The 27,057-nt window shown below is 36.6% G+C and overlaps 1 protein-coding gene across 1 annotated transcript in view; it reads left to right on the forward strand.

The window, feature by feature from the left end:
• The window catches only part of LOC144434441 (PDF receptor-like), a 94,880-nt gene that overhangs the window by 31,451 nt on the left and 36,372 nt on the right, over positions 1–27,057 (forward strand). Inside the window, exons 2-3 of the mRNA XM_078122889.1 lie at positions 1–198; positions 24,019–24,149. The exon at positions 1–198 is cut by the window's left edge and continues 65 nt beyond it. Of these exons, the coding sequence (XP_077979015.1) occupies positions 24,095–24,149 (55 nt within the window). The 5' untranslated portion in view covers positions 1–198; positions 24,019–24,094. The remainder of the gene's footprint in view (positions 199–24,018; positions 24,150–27,057) is intronic.

Raw genomic sequence — 27,057 nt, forward strand, 5'->3', positions numbered from 1 at the left:
TCACGTCTTTCGCAATCAACTTGAAGAGGTAGTGTCGACACTGAGTATATGGCTAGTCATCGAAAGTAACTCATCATTCTACTGTCTTCAGGAGAACGTTCTTCCTTGCTACAGTCAACGTGGTCGCACTGACGAATACTGCTACCAAATTCATAAAGCACCATTTTACCGGATTGAGCACGATAGTTACTGTACGAGGTAAGCTATACTCTACTCGTATCTCTTACGATTCATGTCTTCTTCAAAACTGATACTATGACACGAACTGTTGAAGAGGAAGGCCTTGCCTCGTGGACAATTGTCAAAATTGTAACATATACATGTAATATCAACAAGCCTAAGACATATTTGATCAAACATAGCCAGAGGAATCCCGACATGACAGTGATTTGATGATTTACAGTTTTAGTTGGAAAATCAGTCAAACATTTAATTGAATGTTAAACTTTTATGATATTTTGATTGGCGGAAATTACAGTATTCAAATTTTCTAACCGAGTTAATGTGCAACTGACACAATTACAAAATGAAAGTTTACACATACAACTTCGTTGCGATTCATGTTGTTATGACGAACACAACAGCATCAAAAACAACAACAACAACAACAACAACAAACAACAAACAACAGAGGACAGTAATTATGTTATTATAGTTATTTTGTCCTACGCAATACAGGATAACCACCAATTAAATTTAACAACACAGACAACGAAACAAACACATTATTGAAGAAAATATATATGTTTTGATATCCTGTGAGAAAAAATATTGATTCGAAACGTCAGGATTGAATTTATGTATCAGGACTTTTCTACTCATTACTTTTGCACTCCTAGAAATACACCATTTGGGCAGGTGAATATTGAAAGCTAAACAGCGTCTTAATATTCGATTTAACACTGTAACACTCTTCACAAATTCACAACGCCATAGAAGTATAATATATATTGATGCCATTTCATTCAATTACATTAAAATTATGTCCGGAAGCAGTGCATGTTTCTAGATATTCACCCAGCTCACCACACCATATTTCGGAAATCCTATTTTTTCGAAAAAATATGGCGAGTTGATATTTATGGGCAATTATATTTGAATAATTACAATCTGTTAGTGGCCTGTAGGGTCTACAAAATATAACTTCAGAAATCATACAATTTCAAACATAGGAAAACTATATAGCCTACTTACATGTTTTCAATGGGAGTACTAACGACTTTTTGATGAATGGAAGGACGTGGAAAGGTTGAATTTTGTCAGTTCGCTTGTCGATGATGAAATCAGAGAAACTGTTCTCACGTTATCAATTTTCAGTGTAATGAAAGGAATCAGGGATATTTCAAAATTGAAATATGTTCTTTTAAATAAAAAGGCTGCGAGAACAAAGTGTTTGCTTTTTTAAACAAAAAGCAGATGACCACATTCTGGTTTCCTTCAATGATCAGCTTACATTCTCCCGGTAGCGAAAACAAAATTCTGTTGAAAACATAATGTTTTGTTTAGTAGTTACGTGACTACTAGAGATACTAGTATAAAAACCTCTCCTGTTCAAAATAAGAGTTGTGACGTCGATGACTCTTTCAAACTAAGGGTATCACTCAGTTTATAATCAAACTGCCCTCAAGAATATTTCCAACTTCTGCCTCGGCTATTTCCTATAGTCGTTACGGTTGGCTTGTTTAGTTGATCAGAACAGTGCTGGAGACTGAATAATCACCTTGATGTAGTAAAGGCAAAACATTACAAAAGGTCACGTCAGAATTATCGTTATCTATCTAAAGATAAAAGCTGCAGTTAGCGAATCGGTATTGAAATTGAATGAAATTTATTAAGCTTACAAGCAAATCCTAAATTGCAAGTCTTAGTGGAGATGAAGAAACACTGAAGCTAACATATAATTTTGTCGTCAGCGAGACGCCGATATTTTGCTAGTCGGATAGAAAACAGTGAGGGTAATTGTTGTGACGTCATAATCAACCATCATCTCTGCCTGCCCTACAGAGTTTTTACATTTATCATTTTGGCCATTTTTCATAACTTCTCCTCCCCATGGGCATAATTACTATTGCTACATAAAAACTATCATTAATCAATCTACAGTATGTTATTATCAACAAAAAACGTTTCCTTTGAAAAAGATTTTGTCTGTTTTTAGCAGTGGGAGTCTGTCGGAGCGTACATACTTCTAAAGAAATGGAGACTACAAAATTATTGGAGTTGCAATTCAATGCTTGATTGAACGGCGACCAGTTACAAAGAAGTCATGTTTATAATTGTGGTTCGGTGCCTTCTCGCCGAAGGCATGTTATTTCAACGGAATCGAAAGTCCAAGATTACTCTTTAAGAGTGTTCCCAAGAACTTTCGCGTAGTACGTAGATTGGGAATGGGATGCATTTGATTTCCAGGTACAAGATTTGTAAGCTTTTATCTGCCGTTTTTCGATTTGTTAAATTGAGTATGGAACAGGCTGTTCGTATGAATATAAAGTCGACTTTCTAATCCAATTGAAAAATATCTTTTACAAAATGGATCAAAATGTAAAATCAAGTGTCTGTAGCCGTTGACGTTAATCGACTTGGTTGCTAAAAGACTCATGCGTTCGCTGTCTTCATTTCGTGTTCCCAGTAAATTGTCAGTCTCTGCAGTTGTCTTCCCTTCTGTGTATGTCTGGCCCAAGCCAACCAACACGACAAACAGTATAAATGTGTCAATTGTCTACAATCTGACTACCCATTTGCCTGTCTCTTTCAATCCCTCTATCTCTTCACAGTATTTAATTTGAATGTTAGTCCTCCCTGTCCGTCGCTCTCCCCTTTCTCCTCTCTCCCCAACCCTACCCTCTCTCTCACTCTCACACACATAATGTAAACTATTTTGTGCATATCCTTCATGGTGAATGCCACATCATTTTAGATTTATATCCAAAAAGATATTTAAAGTCACGTGTGCACATCGTTCGTTATTTTGCATTCGTTTGGCCAATTTGTGCCTCGATCTCTCGGCGTTCTCACACTGTTATCCAACATGCTTAACAACCATGTTCAGTCATTTGACATTAGTCACCGTAATTTAGTCCATTTAATTAAAAATGATGCCATTGCACGATAAAGAAACAATTGGCCGACTGACAAGTGAACACTTCGCGGAAAACAAATAACATGAATTTGAAAGTGGTATAGGTATACAAGTGTTACAGTTACAGTATGTAAATACGCAGACTTACATTTATGTCATGATATCTGGATTCTTATATTTATGAAATCACTTGCTGAGCTTTAATGGCACGACTGATAGTTTTCAATATATTGTGGTTAATATACCTTTGTCTGGAGGACACGTGTCTTTGAAAATGACACTTGGAACAGCAAGGGTCCATCGGAACATAACAATTAAATTGTTTTTCTCTTTTAAGTCAGGTGCTCGAAATTATTAGCATCGTTCTTTCTAGATTTGCGCCTTTGGCTTATCAAAAAGTTTTATGATTTCTCAAAGGAGTGTTTCTTAAATCAATATTTTGAATGTAGATTATTCTGTAGTTTCAAATTCATCTTTTAACCATTCTTATTCGACCATGACAATTCGATGAACGATTGGACCATGAATTTTAGTCGTTGGTCAAATCTCAGGGTTTCTCTAAATGACCCTGACATGACCTTTAATTCAACGTTATCCATGAGCTGCTAGATTGATTTCATGCAGCATGTACAATCCTTAAATTTTCGTGGAAAAGGCAGCTTGCTTCAACTTTCAATTTGGTAGCATACTGCTATATCATACGTATATCTCCAAACAAGAGATGATAGATATATTACAAGATAGAACAGTTTCATATTTCTCGTGAGAAACATTTTACCAACGTAGTAACTAACAATACGAATAAAGAAAAAATAGCAAAATATTAACATAAAATAAAGACTCGTTTAATAGCAATGTTATGGAAATACAATCCCCACAGTAACGCAAAAGTTGGACGGGGGTGATGTTTTCACCCCTGTCTGGCTGTTTGTGTGTTTACCTGTTTGTTTGTTTGTTTGTTTGTTGCAATGTTTATTACTATGTTAGAAGGATATCGATTTAAATTGAACTGTATGTGGAGAGATTAGCTATCATACAAGAGCAAATTGATTACAATTTGTTGGAGATCCGATTCCTGGTTTGAATTTTAGTGATGTCAGGACACTATTGTACTGTCGTCTAGCCATCGAACGCCAACCCTTGAGGGCGCCTTTCTTTCGTGTTTGAATGGTGTAACTGGCTTTTCAGGAGAACTGTTCAGCGTTTACGGGGGCCCCGGGGGTGTGCGCTCTTCCAAATGCCCTCAAGTTTTAAAAGACAGTTATTTTAAGATAAAACGGTATATACAATTTCAACAGCATAAACGGGGCTAACGACCTCCTGATCAGAAGGCGCATACACCCTTATTGGACTGTACCGTTTTACGGCATGCTACGTGAGGAAATGCATATTGATTTTTATCAATTATGATTTTGATCCTGTTAGATTGCAAAATATCAGTATCTCTTGCAAAATCACAATAATTTTTTTCTCATTTATTGCCTATGGGAAATGTAATCTTCAATTGCCAGGCAACTATCCCGGATGTTCTAATCTGAAACAATGACACGATTGTGTGACACTGTGTATATGGACGTGGACGTGTAATACCTTCTATAACATGACATTAGTGCGGTCAGAGTCTATAAATTTTGAAAGACCAAAACATTTAAAAACTGTCTGGAACATGAAATTTACTAAGGTATAACGGTAAAACCCACCACCTTGAATCTGATTTGTTGGGAGATAACCGAATAACCGTTATAACGTTAATTCCAGATTATGAACAATTTCACCACCATCGCTATTTTATTTTATTTATATAAAGCATATTAACGCATTTACTTCCCTAATGACTCGGAGCTAGCTGACTATACTTGAGAAGAGTACCTTGAGAAAAAAATTCAATAAGATTCATAGCATTATTGAGTGGGTTGTATACAATCAATGTATTCCCTATATTAAAGTCAGTGGGTTGTATACAATCAATGTATTCCTTATATTAAAGTCAGTGGGTTGTATACAATCAATGTATTCCTTATACTAAAGTCAGTGGGTTGTATACAATCAATGTATTCCATATATTAAAGTCAGTGGGTTGTATACAATCAATGTATTCCCTATATTAAAGTCAGTGGGTTGTATACAATCAATGTATTCCCTATATTAAAGTCAGTGGGTTGTATACAATCAATGTATTCCCTATATTAAAGTCGGTGGGTTGTATGCAATCAATGTATTCCCTATATTAAAGTCAGTGGGTTGTATACAATCAATGTATTCCATATATTAAAGTCAGTGGGTTGTATACAATCAATGTATTCCCTATATTAAAGTCAGTGGGTTGTATACAATCAATGTATTCCTTATACTAAAGTCAGTGGGTTGTATACAATCAATGTATTCCATATATTAAAGTCAGTGGGTTGTATACAATCAATGTATTCCCTATATTAAAGTCAGTGGGTTGTATACAATCAATGTATTCCCTATATTAAAGTCAGTGGGTTGTATACAATCAATGTATTCCCTATATTAAAGTCAGTGGGTTGTATACAATCAATGTATTCCCTATATTAAAGTGAGTGGGTTATATACAATCAATTTATTCCCTATACTAAAGTCAGTGGGTTGTATACAATCAATGTATTCCCTATATTAAAGTCAGTGGGTTGTATACAATCAATGTATTCCATATATTAAAGTCGGTGGGTTGTATACAATCAATGTATTCCCTATATTAAAGTCGGTGGGTTGTATACAATCAATGTATTCCCTATATTAAAGTCAGTGGGTTGTATACAATCAATGTATTCCCTATATTAAAGTCAGTGGGTTGTATACAATCAATGTATTCCTTATATTAAAGTCAGTGGGTTGTATACAATCAATGTATTCCCTATATTAAAGTCGGTGGGTTGTATACAATCAATGTATTCCCTATATTAAAGTCAGTGGGTTGTATACAATCAATGTATTCCCTATATTAAAGTCAGTGGGTTGTATACAATCAATGTATTCCCTATATTAAAGTCAGTGGGTTGTATACAATCAATGTATTCCCTATATTAAAGTGAGTGGGTTGTATACAATCAATGTATTCCCTATATTAAAGTGAGTGGGTTATATACAATCAATTTATTCCCTATACTAAAGTCAGTGGGTTGTATACAATCAATGTATTCCCTATATTAAAGTCAGTGGGTTGTATGCAATCAATGTATTCCCAATACTAAAGTCAGTGGGTTGTATACAATCAATCTATTCCCTATATTACTCTATAAATCAGTTAGTTATGCACAATCAATGTAATTCGCTATATTACTATGTAAGTCATTGGGGTTTGTGAATAAAAATCCATTTCCATATGTTAACCCCAATCATTGCTAGGTTGAGCACAGGGAGTGTCTCGGCAAATCCTGTTAAATGAAACTCTGCTTACGGTTGGTTTACGGTTATACGAACACACCCAGGAGTAATGGATTGATAGTATGAACCAGAGAGGTGGTGGGTGGGTGGGTGGGTGGCTGGGTGGGCAAAACGGTTACTAGTATCGACTCCATCGTTAAACTGTCAGTACCAATTCGTAGTTATGCAGTCTGAGATTAAATTTGTGATTTTTTACATAGTCTTTGAGCAGTAAACTAAATAAATGCCACAAACTATTCAAATTACAACACGTAAATCAATGCCACAATCATATCATCGGAACTGAATGCAATAAAGTCCCTAGGCGGCTTAGGTGTTGGGCCAATCAACTCAACACACTCAGAACTCAGAACTCACTCAGAAAGGCAAAACAGCCAAGAATGTATAAATACACGGCAACATAAACGCTTACAAATTTCATATTTTCGTCTCAATTTCTGTACATATGTATATGTACAAGTGAAGAAATGTTGGATTACCATGGATACTGAAATACGATTTTAAAGCTGTCCAGGATTATAATTAGGCAACATTGCTCTTTCAAAGGATTATATTTCTATGCTTTGTAGCAATGCGAGTGTCAGTGCGGTGAAATCGTGATCGATGCGCAGACTCAGTAAGAAGACACCTTGACATTTATTGAGCATAATAAACAAACAAGCGTGAGTGTAAAGCTACCTATGCTGCCTTTTAAAAAACATTCTAGAATGTGTTCTAAATTTGAAGTAAAATGAGACATATGTATCTTAACTTTGTTGACTATTTGTAAACTAACTGACAAGGCCAACTGCGATTACTTCAACAGTGAAATTGTTACCCGTTTCCTTACTTTAAGTTTGATTGACAGGTTTCTAATTAAAATATGTTTATTAAGTATCGACGTAGTAAGTATGCTATGAGAAACCAATTATCTGGGACATCCGAAAAGAGCGATAATTTTATCATAGACGTTTCGTGCAGGGTCTATAATTTTACAAAGTTCACTTTGAGAGCCTTGAACAAATAATGTTGGACCCATTGAATTTCACGATTTTATTTGTTCTGAGTCACTTATTCCTGTTGCGGGTTTCTCATCGCTAACACACAGTCTCAGTAGTTCGCTGCACCACTACAGATGCACTTCAAATCTCACGTAATTTGCTCAGTCTCATCAACCGTAGTCCATCTCCGCTGATTAGCTCGATGAGTTCCCTTGATATCTATTTGTCTCAGCTGCAGCGTTGGAAAAAACCAGACTACGTAGATGCTATTATTCAATAAATCACCTGAGAGGAGATGCGATTTCGTGTTGTGCTATTCGCTTACATAATGGCCAAGCAACCCCTGCATTAATGTATCTACTTGACAGTAAAGAATTTAGAGTAGTGGCCATTTGTAACAAACTAGGTGTATGGCTATGTTTATACACACAAATCATGAACATTAGAAACATTGGTATTTTGAATAGGGTTTCAATTCCAGTACTCTCTGGTGCAGCTTTAATGAGCTAGACTTTCCTTATATATAAAACGTCTTCATGAAAGACACGTTTGCTCTTTGTTACGTTGTATTGTTGAGTACAGTTGAACAAAAATGCCATGAAAAGCTTTCCAGGTTCGCTATAGATAAAGTACATTGCAACCTTACCACTGTGTAATTTTACGAATTCTTTTCTGTCATGGTAACGAGGTATCAGGAAATATTGTGAGAGGCAGGCTTGCAGATCCTTGCAGAATCAAGTACAAGATGACTTGAGCACAACAGTTCTAAGCTTACTCAGTATACTGACCAGATGTCAAACAGGAATACAATTCTATCTTATACGAAAAAGATTATGTCGAAATACACAAAATATACATATTTTAAACTGCTTTCCCATTGGCATTTCTATGATGTATAATATTTCGAAATATTGTTCTAATGTAAATACTTAGTTTGAATAAGATTCTCGTTCACTGTTTCATTGGATGAAATATGAAATATACATATTCGGTCTCTTAAACACATATGATTAGGACACTATTGATTTCTTTACAAATGTATACCTGGCAACGTTTCAATTAACGTCGAGATTTTGTTTCAACAATTATGACTTTTGTTTAAAGTTGGTCAAATACGGGAATCTAAGTCAGCTTAAACATCCATATCAAAAACGTACATGTACGTAATTAAAACATACCCACCCACCCAACGACATACATCGAAGTATACATATGCATGCATACCTGTACGATCGTACGAATGGATAGACTGATATGTAGATGAACGGGAACTGGTTTCAGTGGATGCCCCAAGGAGCTAATCAACACAATCTGATATAAGTGATAGTTTAAAGTACGTCACCGAACTGTGAATGTTAAATAACGTTTTATTTCTCGGCCACTGAACAAACAATCCCAACACTCAAGACAGTAATAATTGAACACTTCACAGGGTGTTGTTTGACAAATGGGTAAACGTGTGATTCTGTTTTATTCTATATATTCAATGTTATTCTGTTCTTCTCTATTCTAGTTTTTTTTTATCTTCTCTTCTATTTTATTATTCACTTAGGGTGACCCTGTTTGTTTCTCATTACGTTTCCATGGCAACTATGGGTTGGTCGGTAGATTTAAAAAAACAAGTAAACAAAAGTTTCTCTGCTTCTCCTTTTCTCCTCTCTGTCATCTGTTTATTGGATTCCCTGAAACAAGCCCTTTCCCAGCTTCTCTACACAATTGGCATTTCTCACCACCCCATACTTGAATAAGGGAGCCTTCAGTATTTACAAGGGAAGAGGGCTGGGGGAATTAGGTGGGGTCACCTTTTACAAATCGGTTCTCGGAGGAGAGCTATATTTTAGAAAATGGGATTAGGGGGAAGGTCACATTTTACCTTGACTCATTGTATTGCCTAACATTGCATTATTTCATGTTTTTGGTCATCCCATCGCTGCCATCGGTTCAAAATTTCATTGCTGCCATTCAGATTAGGGTTAGGATTAGGGTTAGGTAGACATCTATTACCATGAGAGCTGTTACGTAGCAACTATAAATACTTTCTACATAACAAAATGAGGGGTAATATGAGGTCTACTAGTGCATGAATAAGGCCAGGCAATAAGTGTGTTATCACATCATATTCACAGGCACATTCGTTCTATAGTCAAAGCAAATCAAAGATAAGACTTCCATGCCACATGAATAGTGCCTCAGGGAAAAAAGAACGCGAATAGGACCCCGATATGCAAATTGGGCCTTTATTGATCAATAGTTCATACCACGTGATACTTTCTAAGCCAATCTCTGAAGACTATATATGAGGGAGGTACGTTATAAATGTACATAAATTCTTATGTAGAAATACAACACACTAACAAGATCTCCTCAACTTCGTCATGTTACCGTATAATTATGATGATTTCAACGATTTGAATTGGGAACTTCGTCAAGTTTAATGTCATAAATAATTTTGAATTCATATTAACGGTTCACCACAGGTATAAAATACCAGGGACATGTCGTCATCCACCAATTGGTGCTATAGGCCCTTTCGCAATGAAAGTTAACGCTGACTTCTTGTTGACACTATTTTACTGCATTTATTGTCACAAGTTCATGCTATCTTGATCCTAACTAATCATGTTTATGTTGTGCTTGGTTTTTTTTTTAGCACAACTGAACTGATAAGGTTCAGTAGTGATATAGGCATGGCAAAGTGTCTGTCTGTCTGTCTGTCTGTATGTCTGTCTGGATATGTGTGTATGTATGTATGTGTGTGTATGTGTGTGTGTGTGCGCGCGCGCACGCGCACGCGCGTGTGTGTATGTAAACTACTTAAAGTCAAAAACCGCCGGACCGATTGCAATGATACTTGGTGGGTGTATTACCTTAGGTGTCTAGTTGGGAAATTGTTCAAACCAAAATGATCTAACCACCGGTGTGTGATTTGGGTAAAAAAATGTGATTTTTGGTCAAAAAAACTGAAACTCAAAAACTACTGGGCAGATAGATCTGAAATTTGGTGGGAATATTCTTAGGGGTGTTTAGATTAAGAATTTTTCATGACATGATGATTCCATCATCAGTGATATGCAAATTAGGTCTAAAATGTGTCTTTTTGGTCAAAACTCTTTAATTCCAAAACTACAGTGATATACAGATTACATGTTAAAATGTGAATTTTGGTCAAAAACTTATATCTCAAAAAGTACTTGGTCAATGAGACTGAAACTTAGTGAGATATTTCTAGAAGTGTTATTCTGCAGATTTTCTTCAAAATATTTTGACACATTTGCCCTAGCAACCATGACCACGCCCTTAGCAAAACCAAATGGCAGTATATGTTGGTCAAATAACAACATCATCTGGTAGGCAAGTGAGTAAACATTCAGAAAATGTATGCAAATACCCCTAGCAACCATGACAACGCCCACAGCAACAGCTAAACAGTGGTGTATTTCACAAAGATATCAATGTGGATTCTTAGACAAGTATACACACATTCAAATAGTGTATGCAAATATGCCTAACAGCAAGACCACGCCCATATCAATAGCCAAATGATCATGTATATTGCAAAAGATAACATCAGGGATTCATAGACAAGTGAACGAACATTCAACAAATGTATGCAAATGTGTCTAGCAACATGACCACGCCCATAGTAACAGCCAAATGATCGCGTATATTGCAAAGATAACAACAATGTTGGAGAGGCAACTGGATAGTCATTCAGCAGATGAACACCTATACATGGACTAGCATGCGGGTAGACATTTTTAAACACTGTACATTTGTGCTACAACGCCATTGACGCTATTTTGAATTTTCTCTTAGACTATCTTGTTCACCATCTTGGTCATTTTAAGACAATACGCGAAACAGGTAGCGACAGTTGTAACCGTGAGCATTGATTAGACCCGTGTCCCTACAGCAATAATTATGTATACAAATTAACAGGGCGGTGGCAAAGTGATGAAATATATGTTGACATGTTTAGTGCTTTAACATTGAATGTCTTGATTCCACTGTATGTGTTGGTCATATTGATATTGGCAAGAACCTAACGATTATCTGACAAGACACACACGCATGAGCACACACACACAGACAGTCTTTGATAAACAGGATAACTGATCCCCTAAGGTACACTTGACAAGTTTTTCCTGCATATTTTGTGCCATGCGATTTAGAGAAGAATGGTCACGATATTCATACTAGAAAATAGACAGAAACTTAATAGAAACTACTATATTTTCAAGTCTGTAAGTCATGACGAAAAATAAAGTCATCAAGGCTGCTTCCAGACGATAAAATGTAGCAAGGTTAGCACAATTTCAGTCCTACCAGACGATAAAATGTAGCAGTTGTTGGTAAATTTGTTGTCGAGCCACAAGACAAAATGTAGCAATGTTAGTAAGATTTTTGTTCCGGAAGACAATGATGTGTAGAATTGTGTGTAAGATAGTTGTTGTGCAAGAACCTCACGATAAAATGTAGCAATCTTAGTGATCAAATGTAGCAACGTTTGTAAGGTTTTTCCGTTCTAGACGATAAAATGTAGCAATGTTTGTGAGATTTTTTTCGAGCCAGACGATAAAATGTAGGTTATCCATCTGCTATGGTACATTTCAACAATGGTCATTTGATATAAATCAGGTGTATATTAATCTTAGATACAAAATAGTTGACTTCATTGAGCATACTGTCGACACCATGCATCACTTCAACGCTCCATACCATGTACTCCCTAATAACTAATCTGAATATAAGCAGATCAAAGTACACGCTCATTTGATGATAAAGAGGTGGTCATCATTATGTTGTATAAATGTAATTGTTATGGGGATCTCTTTATGTGTCATAGGTTCACAGTTCTTACATAATGGGTTAGTAATAAAATACACGTTAAACTGTGTTGCAGCATGAACAAGTAATAATATAAACCCTTGTTGTGTATGTTGGAGTGTGTGTGTGTGTGTATGTGTGTGTGTGTGTGTGTGTGTGTGTGTGTGTGTGTGTGTTCATTCGTGCGGGCGTGGGTGCGGTGTGTGCATGTGTCTGTCTGTCTGTCTGTCTGTCTGTCTGTCTGTCTGTCGGTCTGTCTGTCTGTCTGTCTGTCTGCCCGTCTGCTTCTTGATATCGAGCAATTACGCCAGATGTAAAGTTATTTCATCAATAATTTATTTTAACAGCTACTACTGATTATAGTTTCGACTTATTTGACCACCAATGGCGTCTGTCAGTGGGGTAAATAATAATAATAATAATAATAATAATAATAATAATAATAATAATAATAATAATAATAATAATAATAATAATAATAATATTCTTTATTTATACTGAATAGTTCTTTAAGCATATAAACACTTGTCTCTCCCAAGAAGTTAAAATATTCCCACAGCAAAGTTGCCCAAAGAAATTCTACGAAAACAGGAGAACTTTTTGGGTGCAATCTCTTTTAGATACAAATTTCATCCTTACTGAAAATGACTCGATTTCATAGTTCATGGTCTCGTTTTTGTTATTTTAAATTAGGTTAGGTAGGGATGGGATGGGTTGGGTTGGGTTGGGTTGGTATGGGTTGAGTTTGGTTGATCTTTCTATATTGTTCTTTCAATGGAGCACCATTGCACCATAAGTCTTAGCAGACATGTTTATTTATTAGATGTATACTGCCATAATTCATGACTCCCAAGACCTTACTTCCTTCAAATATATACTGATGAATATTCAGTGTGCATCTAATGAATAATCATATCTGTTAAGACCTTACTTCTTCACATAAATACTCATGAATATTCAGTGTGCATCTAATTACTATTCATATCTGCTAAGAATGCTCAAGAATAATAGAGGTGAAAATATTAAATTTCGTGTTTCTTGGCAATCGAGTGAATCAAGAAATTACTCTCCAGAACCAAATGTTTATGAAAATACTTTCAATTCCTGGAGTGGCGACCCCTTTAAAATATAACAAGAATAGTCATAGAAGTACTAGGAAAATGACTAACCTAACTGTTATTGTGAGTTGTGACTGTACCATTTCATATTTTTTAATAATGCAACGTCGACAGAAATAATGAAATTATTATTCATATCCTCATTAATTTCTAAATATCATACAAAGAACTATAATCCAGTAATATTAAAATCCAATACACCTACAGTTTCTACATCTTCTGTTTTGGGAAAATTTCAGGACTAACATTGCAGTCCCTGGGGTTGATTAGAATAATAATAGAAAATATCACTACACAGAAGCAATCTCTATCATTAATTCAACCAGGACTGCCAGATATAACAAGGACGTTATCTTAAAATTTCAAAACAAAATTACTTTTAAATAATTGATTAGGCCTAATAAAAAAAAACTGTTTGGTTCTTGTTACCCGACCCACCTAGTTTTTCGCTGCCGTCCCTAAACTTTGTTTTACATATTCGAGAAATTTTTTTTAAAAAATCTCGAAAATTGTGACGTCTCGCTAGAAATAGTGGATGCGGAAACTGAATCAACTTAAAAGACAATATAAAACCTCTTCCAATCTGTAATGCCTGTACATCTTAAACATGCATTTATAACATCAAAGCTTGACTTTAGCAATGGTCTACTGTGTGGAATCTCAAAGAGGTCCATCACATGCACAAAACTACAAATGATACAAAATACAGCAGCGAGAATTGTCACCATGAAAAGAAATATGATCACAACACCGAAGCGTTGTTTGCGCTTCACCGGTTACCAGTTGAACGTCGGATTGAATACAAGATATAGTTTTGCTCACATTTCGCGCCTTAAATGGACTTGCTCCAACTTACATTTGTGACATTTTAACTCGCTGTTGTTCTACCCACACTCTCAGATCTATGGATCAATGTCTACTTACACCTACATCAGCTAACACAAAGTCTTACAGTCAACGTGCCCTTTTACATGCTGCTCCTAAACTCTGGAATTGTTTGCCAACGGAACTTAGACTTTGTAACTCTATTGACATTTTAAAACGAAAACTGAAGACTCATCTTTTTAAAAAGGCGTATGCTTACTTTTAATTTGCTGTTTGCTACTTTTATCTATGAACTTTGAACTTGTGTGACCTTGAACGTTTTTTTAACTTGTATCCCTTTTCAGTATTCCTTTCACCTTGTTAGTTTTGTTCAGCACCTTTGAGCAACATTGAATTACCATATCCTTGTCCAAGACTCCCTCGCCTTATCCAAATCTTGTCTGATAATGTACTGTTATGCAATTGGCAATCGTAAAATTTATTTTACGATTGGTGGCACAAACGTAAAGCATAGTTACCTAGATTACTTAGTTATCTCAGACTACTATATAGTGGTCTGAGGTTTTATATAATCGATGATCTGACATCAGCCTCGAATCTCTACTTCGTTGATGATACTAAACATACATACTCTCTCACTCACACACACACACACACACACACACACACACACACACACACACAAACACACACACACACACATACATACATACATACATACATACATACATACATACATACATACATACATACGTACGTACGTACGTACGTACGTACGTACGTACGTACGTACATACGTACGTACGTACGTACGTACATACATACATACATACATACATACATACATACATACATACATACATACATATTTTGTGTGTGTGTCCATTAACATTCTTTTTCTCCTCGCCTAATAGATGCGTTTATTTTTTATTTTAGCCGACACAAACATCACTCGTATTATTTTCAATTTAAGATATTCATTCATAAAAATGATAGTGCAGCGCCTCATCTTATTAGTGTTTGGGAGAATGTTAACACACACGACATGTAGTCCTGGAGGTTGTTTGAATCATTTCATCGTCTAAATGTTTTCATCACTAGGTCGAAGAACTATCTTTTCTTTCATATGACGTAAATCAAAGGACTTTATCAGCATCCACTAAAGTATTGATTGAAAAGTCTGTGGAATCACGACATATACATCACCATATCGTGACCAGAGAATAACGGTTGAAACCCCAATGACTGTTTTATAATTCATGACCGATTTTCAAGCCCTTTTCAATGTCTTGAAGAATGTACATTGATTTGCATAGTTGGTATAACTACGTTGCACGTATGTCTTGAAATGGGATTATTAGCATCTTAATTATACCTTTCGTTTCTAAAGTTCTTGAGGTTGATACTAGTATGACATTTCTGGAATGGTCGTCGTGATCATATTACAAAACCCTTGCCGCCTTCACATCATGTAAATCGTAGTTATTTGTTAACCTACCGTACATCCGATTTGTGACGACAATGACGTTCAGTGCTTTCAAAGAACCACATTATTTTTTAGACTCGTGACTACCTTGCGGGTAGAATCAGACAATTACGATTCGGCGCCACTTTTTTCAGGCAAAAATTACTTCCGTTTTATGTTCATACTTTTGGTTATGCATACATTTAGATCTGTATATATGGCATTGTAGCTCTTGAAATGTGCACTCCGAGGTTTTCGACACGGCAACCTCTGTTTCTCCCTATCCAAAACCTCGAGATTACGCATCGATTTTGAGCGCACGGATTTCGGTATAAAAAACCCCATACCGTTGCTAACGACTATGAAAAATACAGGAATAAACTTTAAATCACTAAATTCAACTTACGTCTTGTCTACTCTGTCAATCTTGTCTAACTTTGTTCAAGCTGCGAAACAGACAAGGGTGAGTCAAGTATTCAAACAGATTAGCTCAATATTGCACATGCGCACAACCCTATGCACACACATATATATTTACCTTGCGTCGATTTTCAACTCCTTCTTCAATGTCTTGAAGAGTCACAGACAAGTAAGAAGATCTTCTTATTTGTCTGTGGAAGAATACATTAATTTGCCTTGTTGGTATAACTACGTTGCACGTTCGTCTTGAAATGGGATTATTAGCATCTCAATAAACATTATTATTATTATTATTATTATTATTAATTGTACCTTTGTTTCTAAAAGTTCTTGTAGTAACTGTTCTTTTTATTGAGTACTTTAGAGCAAGTGTGTATGTGGGGCACATTTCATTTGCTTGTTCATGCTTGACTCTGCAGTCGTCTTCACTGAAGTAGGGAGGGTTATTTTTGTGCACTCACCCCCCCCCCCCCCCCCCCCCAATCTGCATACTGCATGAGCTGGACAAACAAGAAAAAAAAGACCGCGTATATGGGTAGTTAATACTTTACAGCTCAGACCACTATAGGTCACAGTGTTCTTCCCTATTAGTAGTGCAAAAGATGTTACTACTGTAGTCAGTATATGACAGATAACACTAGGTTTATCGCCTACATACAACAATCAGCCAAGTTAATCGCTCGCAAACGGTATACTATTAATCCGGGTCATTCAGAGACATTTACCGTTTCCGATGTTTCACACCTCCTCCTACACATGTACATGTACATGTAACACCCACTCACTGGAATATCTTTATTGTGGATTGTGCCTGCCGTGATGTAATCATCTTTATAATTTATCTATTTTCGCACGCTAAAAAGTGATGACGTCATACAGAAAATTCTGATTGCCGTACGACTACGATGGCTTGTACGGCTACTTCATGGTGTTCGCCAATTTACAGTTACATCGCAGCGTTGCAGGTAACGCTCGAATCGAGTATTTAGAGATAATATCTGCTTGATGTAATTCACTGTGATCGTATCTATGTTGATTCTGTTCCCATGGAAACCAATAATTTCTTATTTTGACTTTCATAATCATAAATAACACACTGCAAATTGTGACTCATTTCGATAAGAAGGTAATACCACGTATAAGGTAAAACCCTTTAAAGAAGAAAATTATTTGTCTATTGTGTGTTTAACTGTCACACAGCTATGGGCAAATAACTGTAAATCAATTACGCATTCATATCATGCTTAAAGTTGTTTAATAATCCGAATTTATTAAAATTTAAGCATTGATATGTTTCCCTATGATTTTTATCGTTATTTCATTCACCCAAAAGTGATTAACTGGCTATATTTAAGGAACTGCGGGGACTATAAATACCCAGAAGGTACAAGGTATATACTAAAAGTTTCGCATTTGATCTTTGAAAGTTGAAACTATCCAGGGAAATCCCAAAGTAATATTACACCGGTGGGATTTCAAAGTGTGCCTTTCGCAAAGTACCGACTAATCTTTAAAAACACGACAGAAACAATGCAAGGAAGTCTAAAAATAGCCACTAGTAAATCTTTAATGTCAGATATAACATTTCTCATCACGAAACCGATTGTTGTAAAATGGCGTTTGTAGCACAAGATTGCAGGAATCGGACACTTCTTAGCAAAGAGTTAATAGCTGAATTCGTGTGTTGTGCCGCAATTGGAGACACTTATTGTTTTGTTCTCTTCGCAGCTTATCTAGCGATGGTACATACTTGATATGTTTCGTGTTTGGAGTAAAATTACAATATTATGTCGTATCGATTAAAGGAGTGACATGGCATTTTCAAAATAAATCATTGGTAGATTTTCCATCATAATCTCTGTGAAACACCGCCGACTATTTTATGCCGAAAGCTGTGTCTGTACTTTTACTGGTTTGTTGTTTTACGCTGGAGACAGTAGCGTCTGACCGTCTGAAAGCCGATATCTAGATTCAACACTATCATTAATGGCAGATTTTCAAAAGTACACTTATACTTCTTACAAGACTACATTACGTCTTGGTTACACAACAATGGCGTTTTAATGATTCAAGGTATTTTGAATTAAACAGTCTGGTTAATAGTTTTTAGTAAACGACGAGTCATTGAATGAGATAGCATGTTTGTACAAATCTCGATATCCACTGTCGAGGAATGTGTTTATTGAACACTTCCCCCCCCCCCCCAATAAACTACATCCAGCATGAGGAGACTATTATACAAAGTATTTAATAAATATACACATTTACATGTAATTCCGATTGACATGGTCCTTAGGGGTTGCTCCAATACGTTTAGTCCATGTGTCGATGTTCACATTTCTCGTGCACCACTCGAGCCCAGTGGCACGGGCGGGATATGCAGTTTGCCATGCCCACAATTTCATTTTGTGATGGCCCACTCCAGCGTCTGACCGGTGCCGTCACGTGTTGTTATGAAGCAGCTTTTCAGTTATTGTTCATTGATTCTTCGATTCAATTTTCTGATCTCTATGACCATGACCTTGACCTTTCTTGTCAAGGTCAAATGCCTAATGTCACTCTTTCTGTCGAACGAGGTATTTCAGCACATGAATGTGTATTTCCATTGCGATTGTTGGTTTTCCTAATTGAAGATTGGTTCTATCATTGGCAAGGGAAATGTAATCCTTCGTGTAAATTCCCAGCTGTGTGCAGCCTACAATATTCAAGTGACATGTGGTTTAAATGGCCAGCAGTGAAATTTCACGGATCATCTCTTACCAACATTCACGTAGGTCATATTCTTTATTTTCAAGCTTAGTTAAAATGTTTGTTCAAGATAACACTTTATGAGAGGTAAATATAAACCAGGCACCAATTTATCACTAGACTGCACTTGTCTAATATCTTTAAATTTCTTTGCAAGGTCAGAATTGTCATCTTTGAAATATTCATGACCTTCATTCAACTTAAGACTAAAATCACATTGTGATCCAGTGAAATACAACCTCTCCATTGCTATGAAATGTCTTCGTTTTACATCTATTACAAGCCTCAAGGTAGTCAGCTGTTGTTGCTTTTTTAGTCCTATTTTATGAGTTAAAAAATCTCGTTCAAAGTATATGGCTTCTTTAATATTGGTCACGAGTTGTTCATTTGAATGGCGAGTGTTCAAATAATGTTAGAAAGGTAGGCGGACATTCATAAAACATTGACTATTTTTATCATATTGTAAAGTCAGCGAAAATCTCCCATTTCTATGCGATTCCGGTACGATAACAACTTGATGTCATCGTTGTTAAACTACTCATCTCTTTACGGCAATGTACAGGACGCATCGCCATTCAGAAATATGATACAACATGGAAATATTAAGCAAAAATGTACACTATTGTATTACTGTGTATAAATATATGGCAACATCGCGCTTCCAAATTGTTATGAGCCTAGTATGTACAGTATATCGTCATGATTTTACGTTGACTGTCTTTAATAGTGAAAAGATTATCGACAAAGTTGATCGAATTGTCATCGTAAATTGCAGGGCGTTCCAGCTATAGGACAACGTAGCATACAAGTTAACAAGTGTTGCACTTAACCTATATTTTACGTTAGCTCTGAACAACTCTCAATGTTAGCCCTTTCCTGTTAATACTTAGACAGTTTTCGTCATCGACATTTCACTAATTACTGTATGACGACTACTACCGTGTCGTCCTATTCCCGCCTGTACACTTAGCTTTCTCGAGTTTGCTTCACTCAAGCTTGATTTCCGTTGTCCACAGTATAGTGCTTGATGATTATGTAGAGAGCGCTGCAGACCGGTTGGAAACGATGAGGGGAATCATAAAGTTCAAGATGATAGGTCATCAGGGAGTCATAAGTATGATAAACTAAAGTATAACCTTTCACCTTTGAGGTTAGTCCTCAAGATACTCGTGATTACACATTACACAATGGAGGTGTCTATAATACTCAGTGGTAATTATTTCCTGTGTGATTTACCTTGTTACTATTACCAGTGACGAGGCGCTGTTTGTCTAGTTTAGTGGACATTTTGTCCTGTACATGTGTAGGAAAGATCTCGGAATGAGTATGAATTAAACAGATTTGTACAGTCGCTAGCTGCTTATGTTATTTCCAGATAAACGTTTTGACGATTGTTGTATTTGAAGTTGAGTTTGTCACTTCTGCCTCAATAGCAATAATTCCGACATGCTTTCAACTCCTACGAACAAAGGAACATCGATTTTTAAAAACCTCCCAAAGGTAAAATCTTACTATAGGTAATAATACAATGTTTGGTAATTACTCCTGTCCCCCTATATCTACATAAGGATTAGCTATTTTAGACAGGGTGCGGTGGTTTTATGCAAACGGTCGACCACTTAAAAATATAAACACCCAACATATCCTACCCGACAGTAAGTACAGTACATGTGTCGTGTTACACATTATTTATTTAATACGTCATCTATCATATTCATTTATCAAAGGAAAACCGTTTGCTACGTATACCTAAGGCATAGCTATGAAAGGAACCGATACACAGCTGCTCAAATGAATGATGACTATGATATACCCGGTATTTGAGACACACAAAATGGTACAACAAACTATTTTACCTATACTTTCTTAGTGCTGACCGTCAATTAGTTTAACGCGGGTTTGGTCATCATCAAATGTGAAGATAATATTCTTAGCTACAATTTTAACGATGGTTACTTATGTCCAAAGGTCAGTCAAAACACCACAATATGGCAATTTTTCAGTAACGTATTAATGATAATCCAAAGTTCACAATTTATACATCGACTATTCGAGCAAGTGAGAGCAAATATTTCCGCTGAGGCAACCAGACAGTTATTCTTATCCAGTGCCGGCTCATGTTTTTATGACAATTTCACGATGCCCATATTATCATGATTAGATTATTTTATGTTTACATGGTGACAATCAACAAAAGATCCAACTATTCAAAAGTTGAATTATTAATGCGTTTACATCATTTTAAGAAAACTCAGTGCGTATTTAAAACCAATTCTCGCAAATCAGAGTTATTATTTCTTTCGTGACACTGCGAAACTAGTCTCTGTTAGCCAGACGCCTGTTTGGGGAGGTCTCGTAGGCAGAGCCCCCATTGGCAAGAGTCTGGGTATCCGAGACTACGGTGCCGTAAAAGAGGGTATTGTTTATGATATGCCGAGTATGCCAAAAAGAACAGTTTGAATTAGAATTTTATGTCCAAATTTTTTTATACTGCTTGTACGATTTTTGTATATGTCTATTTTTTATATTAAGTCTATGGTGTTTTTTATATTTGTGATATTTCACTTTTTAAATATATATTTGTCTTATTTTACTTATATATTAAGTTTTTTTTTTATTTCATTTTTTTTTAAAATTCTTTTGATTTTTTTTACATGCCGATTTGTTTTTATTCTTGTGACGATCTTTTTCTTTCGAGTCTAGGACCATCGAGTGACTCGATTTCCATAACTGGAGTGTTGAGTAGCTCTGATGTGATCGGCTTCCGGTAGGGCTAATATAACACGTCGTTCTCCACTATAGTACTCACTCGCCTGCACATGTGATTTCAATACATACACTGGCACTCCTACTTTCAGATGATATAACTTTCTGTGTTCTAAGTGCTCTTTGTCCAACCATTCACCTTATTGCGATACACGTTCAATGTACCACGTGCCTTATTCTGAACCAGTCAACAGAAGGGAAACGGTCGAAGTCAGGGACTAGTGAATATCTCCGATGGGGGGGGGGGGTCAGTGGATTTGATCTATCGGGCAAGCAAAAATCTCTAAATACTTGGGGCACCTGTAAATACGGGTATACTTAATACTGCTTTGCATATTGTAACCATTGTCTTAAACTACAGTCTCTTTTACGGCACCGTCCAAGACGCACCCCTGAGAGGTCGTAAACTACAGCCTCTTTTACGGCACCGTCCAAGACGCACCCCTGAGAGGTTGTAAACTACAGCCTCTTTTACGGCACCGTCCAAGACGCACCCCTGAGAGGTATTTCGTTGCTACAGCAGAAATATGTGTTCTGGTTTGCGAGAATGTTTGTAATTAAATGAAATACATTCTAGATAGCTGGGCGATGGTTATTGGAGTTTGTATTTAATACCTTTAATTGATATTTTACATTCTATAACTGCACGAAATACATTCTAGGATCGGGTTGTCGTCCAGGAAGCTTGGAAGAAATAGTCTGTCTGTCTGTCTGTCTGTCTGTCTGTCTGTCTGTCTGTCTGTCTGTCTGTCTGTCTGTCTGTCTGTCTGTCTGTCTGTCCGACTGACTGACTTTCGTCACTTTTAATATCACTCACACTCAGGCTATATGGTTTACATAAATTACCCTTTTCGCCACAAACACATGTTTTTCTCATGTACTACACAATTGACAATTTCCCATTGCCATTTTGATAAAGTACTTTTAAATTTGTCCCTGACACCTTTCCAAGTAAGCTTTGATTTAATTATCACCAGATAAAAGTAGCTGATTGAGAAGAAGGGCAGTTTGTTTTAAATGTTAAGCTTTTATGTGCTCGAGGCATTAATTAGTTGAACTGAAAGCTTTCTGAGGTTGCGTGAAATCCGAATTAAGCGAGGTAAATGTAGCTGCCTGCAGATAAAACGATTCTGGACTGTATCATTTATTTTACTACACTTTGGCAGTGACATTTCAACGCACGATTGTATTACGTAATAGAATACAATGTGTTATTTCAAGTACTGTGTTTCAAACTGGAGGACCTTGAAGAAGTTGGCATTCTTTTCAACGGTGCAATTTCTTTTTTTGAATACTCTCTTTTCTGTTTATCGCTTTGGCGGCCGTAGATTTGTACAAGAATATGTTATGTAACATGTACTTATCTCGTTCGTTAAAGACAATTTTCAAGAAATGATTATTTATATATGACTCCCACGAATAAATTGTTTCAACCCAATTGCATACATTTGCATACAATAGTGTATTGTTCTACGTCGGTTTGTTATGTCGTTTAGTGCCAGTATTAAAATCAAACAATTTCGTCTTTTGTTCAGTCTGGCATTAAGCATTGCCAAAACTGTAAGGCAACATTTACTGAGGTGAAGCGATTACAACACCATCTTACAAGACTATTGTTATTTTGGTTTAGGAAAGACTGTCAATACAAAAGACGATTGGAAGGGTATAAGAGATTTACAGATGTCTCATTTTCAAGCCCACTAGTAGGACAGAAAATCAAATGTTACGAAACCGGAGAGCTGGCTAAAGATCTTGCAACAAATGCATTAGCCCTTCCCTTGTAAAACTTGTATTTTACTTTCTTTTCTCGTTACGCTATTATGGAGACGGTTACAGTTTGTCACAGTAGATGTCTTATAAAAACTCACATCACAGGTTAAAGTTTGTCACGTAGATGATCCATAAAATTCACATCACTGGTTAACGTCTGCAAGTCTAAAATGTACATCTTTTTGAATAGCGCCGCCTATATAATGCGATAAATTACTAGCAGCGATGAAATTGTTCTTTCTCGTAACTCGGTGTAATCACTGAGTATGTTCTCGTTCTATTGTACCCGCCCATCCATGTTCACTTGTCAACCAGCATAGGGGTGTTGCTTTGACAATATCCCAACGGAGCAACTCTGCAGGCTTATTATATAGTATATTAGAAGTGAGCATTCATCCCGGCAGGGGAACCAATCATCTGTTTCAGAACCTTTTAGTCACGTTGCTGTATCGACATTGACCACACCTGATTTATTGTGGACGAGAGAACTTGAGTCATATAGAGAAGCGATGTTGACATTAATCCAGAGTTGCAGAAGAAGACTACTCAGAGAAAGTATCTTCAACTGAAGACACGATAACTGCTAACTTGGTTTCAATCTTCTTTCGCTAGATTTCGACCGTGGTTATTTGTCTACTCGACGTCAACGTAATATTCCATGGACTTGGAGCCGACTCATCTATGAGAAATGACGAGTCAGGAAGATTGTCTGGCGTCCGCCGATGATGCTACGCTTTCTACAGGTAAGATTTTAAAATCTCTCTCTCTCTCTCTCTCTCTCTCTCTCTCTCTCTCTCTCTCTCTCTCTCTCTCTCTCTCTCTCTCTCTCTCTCTCTCTCTCTCTCTCTCTCTCTCTCTCTCTCCCCTACCTGGACGACTGTAACAGTTCTCTGTTGTTTTTGTTTATTTTCATCTTAAACTAAATTAGCTTAACGGTGCACTTTTCACTCAACTTCAAAAATTTGTACGACACACGTATACATATTCCACCAGACTGCTCTATTTTCGCTCATCCTTAGTTGCGACGAAGAAACATTCTTTCGAATTGTTATAGCGAGAAAACTGTTGAGTTAAACATTTTGGACAAGTAGTCTGACCATTTCATGTAATGGGTGTGTACTTTCTGTTTTATCTCATACCCAATGTAAATAAATGACGTCACAGACTGGACAATGTCCAGCTTCCATCATAGGCCCTGTGTTTGTTAGCATACATGTAAGAGTTGGCTGAGTGGTTAAACCACTTGCCTCTTACCACTGCGGTCGTGATTCGAACCTATTCAGGATTTAATTAAATTTACCACGCTCTAAGTAAGAATAGTGTCGTTCAGATTGACTCTACCGAACAACGTAGGTTTTCCCCAGATTCCCCAGGACCGGTTTCTTCCTGCACTAAAACTAAACCTTCCTTCTGTTGTTGGGCAATACCTGTTGGATATAAATTTAAAAAAAGTAAACCCAAAGAACCTAGCTTGGTAATGACACATGTTGTAATTCGGTTTAACACGTGTACATTTGGACTGGAAAGTTGTTCACTTTATCGGGTTGCCGATGTACAGATATTCATTTCTCTCACGACATTTGATTATATGGTGAATGATTAAATATAGCCTTTTCATTCAAAATACTGTGAAAATTACTGCAGAACGAGAAAAACGATGACAAAAAATTCGCATTAAAAAGAAGACATATACAATAAAACGGTGAAAAATGTGTTAGTTTCCCTAGCAGTGTAAATAATGAATACGCCCCAGCCCGTCCCCCGTCCGGCAAAAGGTCTATACATTCAACCCCCCTCACAGCCCGGCACTACATCCCACAATTCCATACATTTCAACCCATCCCGCACGCTGCCCAAAAGTTCATACATTCCACCCCAGCCCACACTCCATGCCAAAAGTCCATGCATTTCATTTAGGAAGAAATTTAGCAAATTGACATCAACTATGTACGTTAAATATAACACAATCCCATATTTTCAGATTTCCCACACGAATTCGTCCCTGTCTTCAATTTTCAAAAGCGCGGTAGAATTCCTCTCAACCGCTACCACAGCCCACTGATCAAGGAATAGGGAAATTTAATCAAATAAGTAATTCATTTTGTTCGTCTTAAGTAACTAAAGGTGAAACAGGTCAGAACTTATTAGATGTCCGGTAATGTAGGATAGTGGCAGGAATGATGAACCACATCAATCTATTTAGGAATTAGTTTACATATGTCAGTGATCGAAAATGTCATGTAAAGGTTGATCAAATTCAGTCGTAGAACTATTTACCTATAGTCTATTACTAAAGTTCGGGGAGCTGATCTGTATACCTACATGCATACTAGTTAGCTATGTCGTTGATCATTGATTAAACGCAGTTAGGAGGTCCTTGCATTCAGTTTCGTTGTTTGGGCTTATAGATCCAACATGCAAAGTTAAACTTCTCTATGTTTCACACTGTTCCAGTGCAATCGATCGAGAGCTGTGTTCGGAACTCTAAAACAAACAGGTATAAACAACTAGCTTATTTTGTCATGAAACTGTTGATACAAAGTAAGTACAAATTCTAGTGGTATTTCTTCCCATTTGGTTCTGTGACATTTCCCTAGAATTCAGTACAGATTAAACTTTTCTCCGTCAGTGTTTCTATCTAGACATTCGCGCATGTGTTTTTGTCTACCATAGATCATTCCGACTTTCAACCATACTCCCTCCAAAGAAATTATGGTTCGACCCTAATTGCGTTCGTGTTTCATCTCACATAACGGTCATAGCTTTGAAGTAACACCTGTTTTTGTTTTACCACGTGAGAATTTATAGAAGAGGGGTTGCGACATTGCCACTTAGTGCACAATCAATAAGCACTTGTTCCAAAACTTACATATGGCAGAAGTGTCATCGATATAATCACGCAAGCGAAATCGTTTACAAATGTATCCTGATCTACAATATAACTCTTGTCATATTTCCCGGTCAGGGAAGCATACTACTGTCTAGTATATACAAAATCACCACTGTTAACGTTTACTGTCACAGTGGGCTCTGACCTTTGAAGTCATTTATTTCACAGACATGCTATAAAGTTTAATGTTATCCCGCGCAAAAAATGCTCATCAGTCTGTCCAAACACTGTCTAGATGGCAAGATTGCAGTTTATCGGTATACACGTATATTGAAAATTAGCAATTGCGTGATTCGTGCTATCGTTGTGTACGAAAACGTGTAGAAGGACATGGTGTGCAACATGTAAGTATCGGTCGTCATTTTGTTTCCAAATGAAAGGTTACTTTATTTTACCATTCACTATCACTTGTCAAAAAACAAAACAAACGAAAGCCACTAGCCACTCCGATAGCCACTAGCCACGACAGCCACTCCTACGATGTAAACCGTGTTATGATAAAATTACGTCATTTTATTCACAAATTATGAAAGTGCAATCTGAAAACAGTCAATACGTTGGGACTTTTGCTAGTGATTGTTAGTCATTAAACAAGTGACAGTGAAGGGTAAAATATAAATAACCCTTTATTTGGAAACCAAAATGTCGAAAGATACTTGCAAGTTGCAGACCATGTTCCTTTAAACTCTATACGTATACAGACATACCTCTCCCATAGCACCGTTACTATGTTGAAGGGACCTTTACAAGATAGAGTTCAC

The sequence above is a fragment of the Glandiceps talaboti genome, chromosome 4, assembly GCF_964340395.1.
Source record: "Glandiceps talaboti chromosome 4, keGlaTala1.1, whole genome shotgun sequence".
Taxonomy (NCBI): domain Eukaryota; kingdom Metazoa; phylum Hemichordata; class Enteropneusta; family Spengelidae; genus Glandiceps; species Glandiceps talaboti.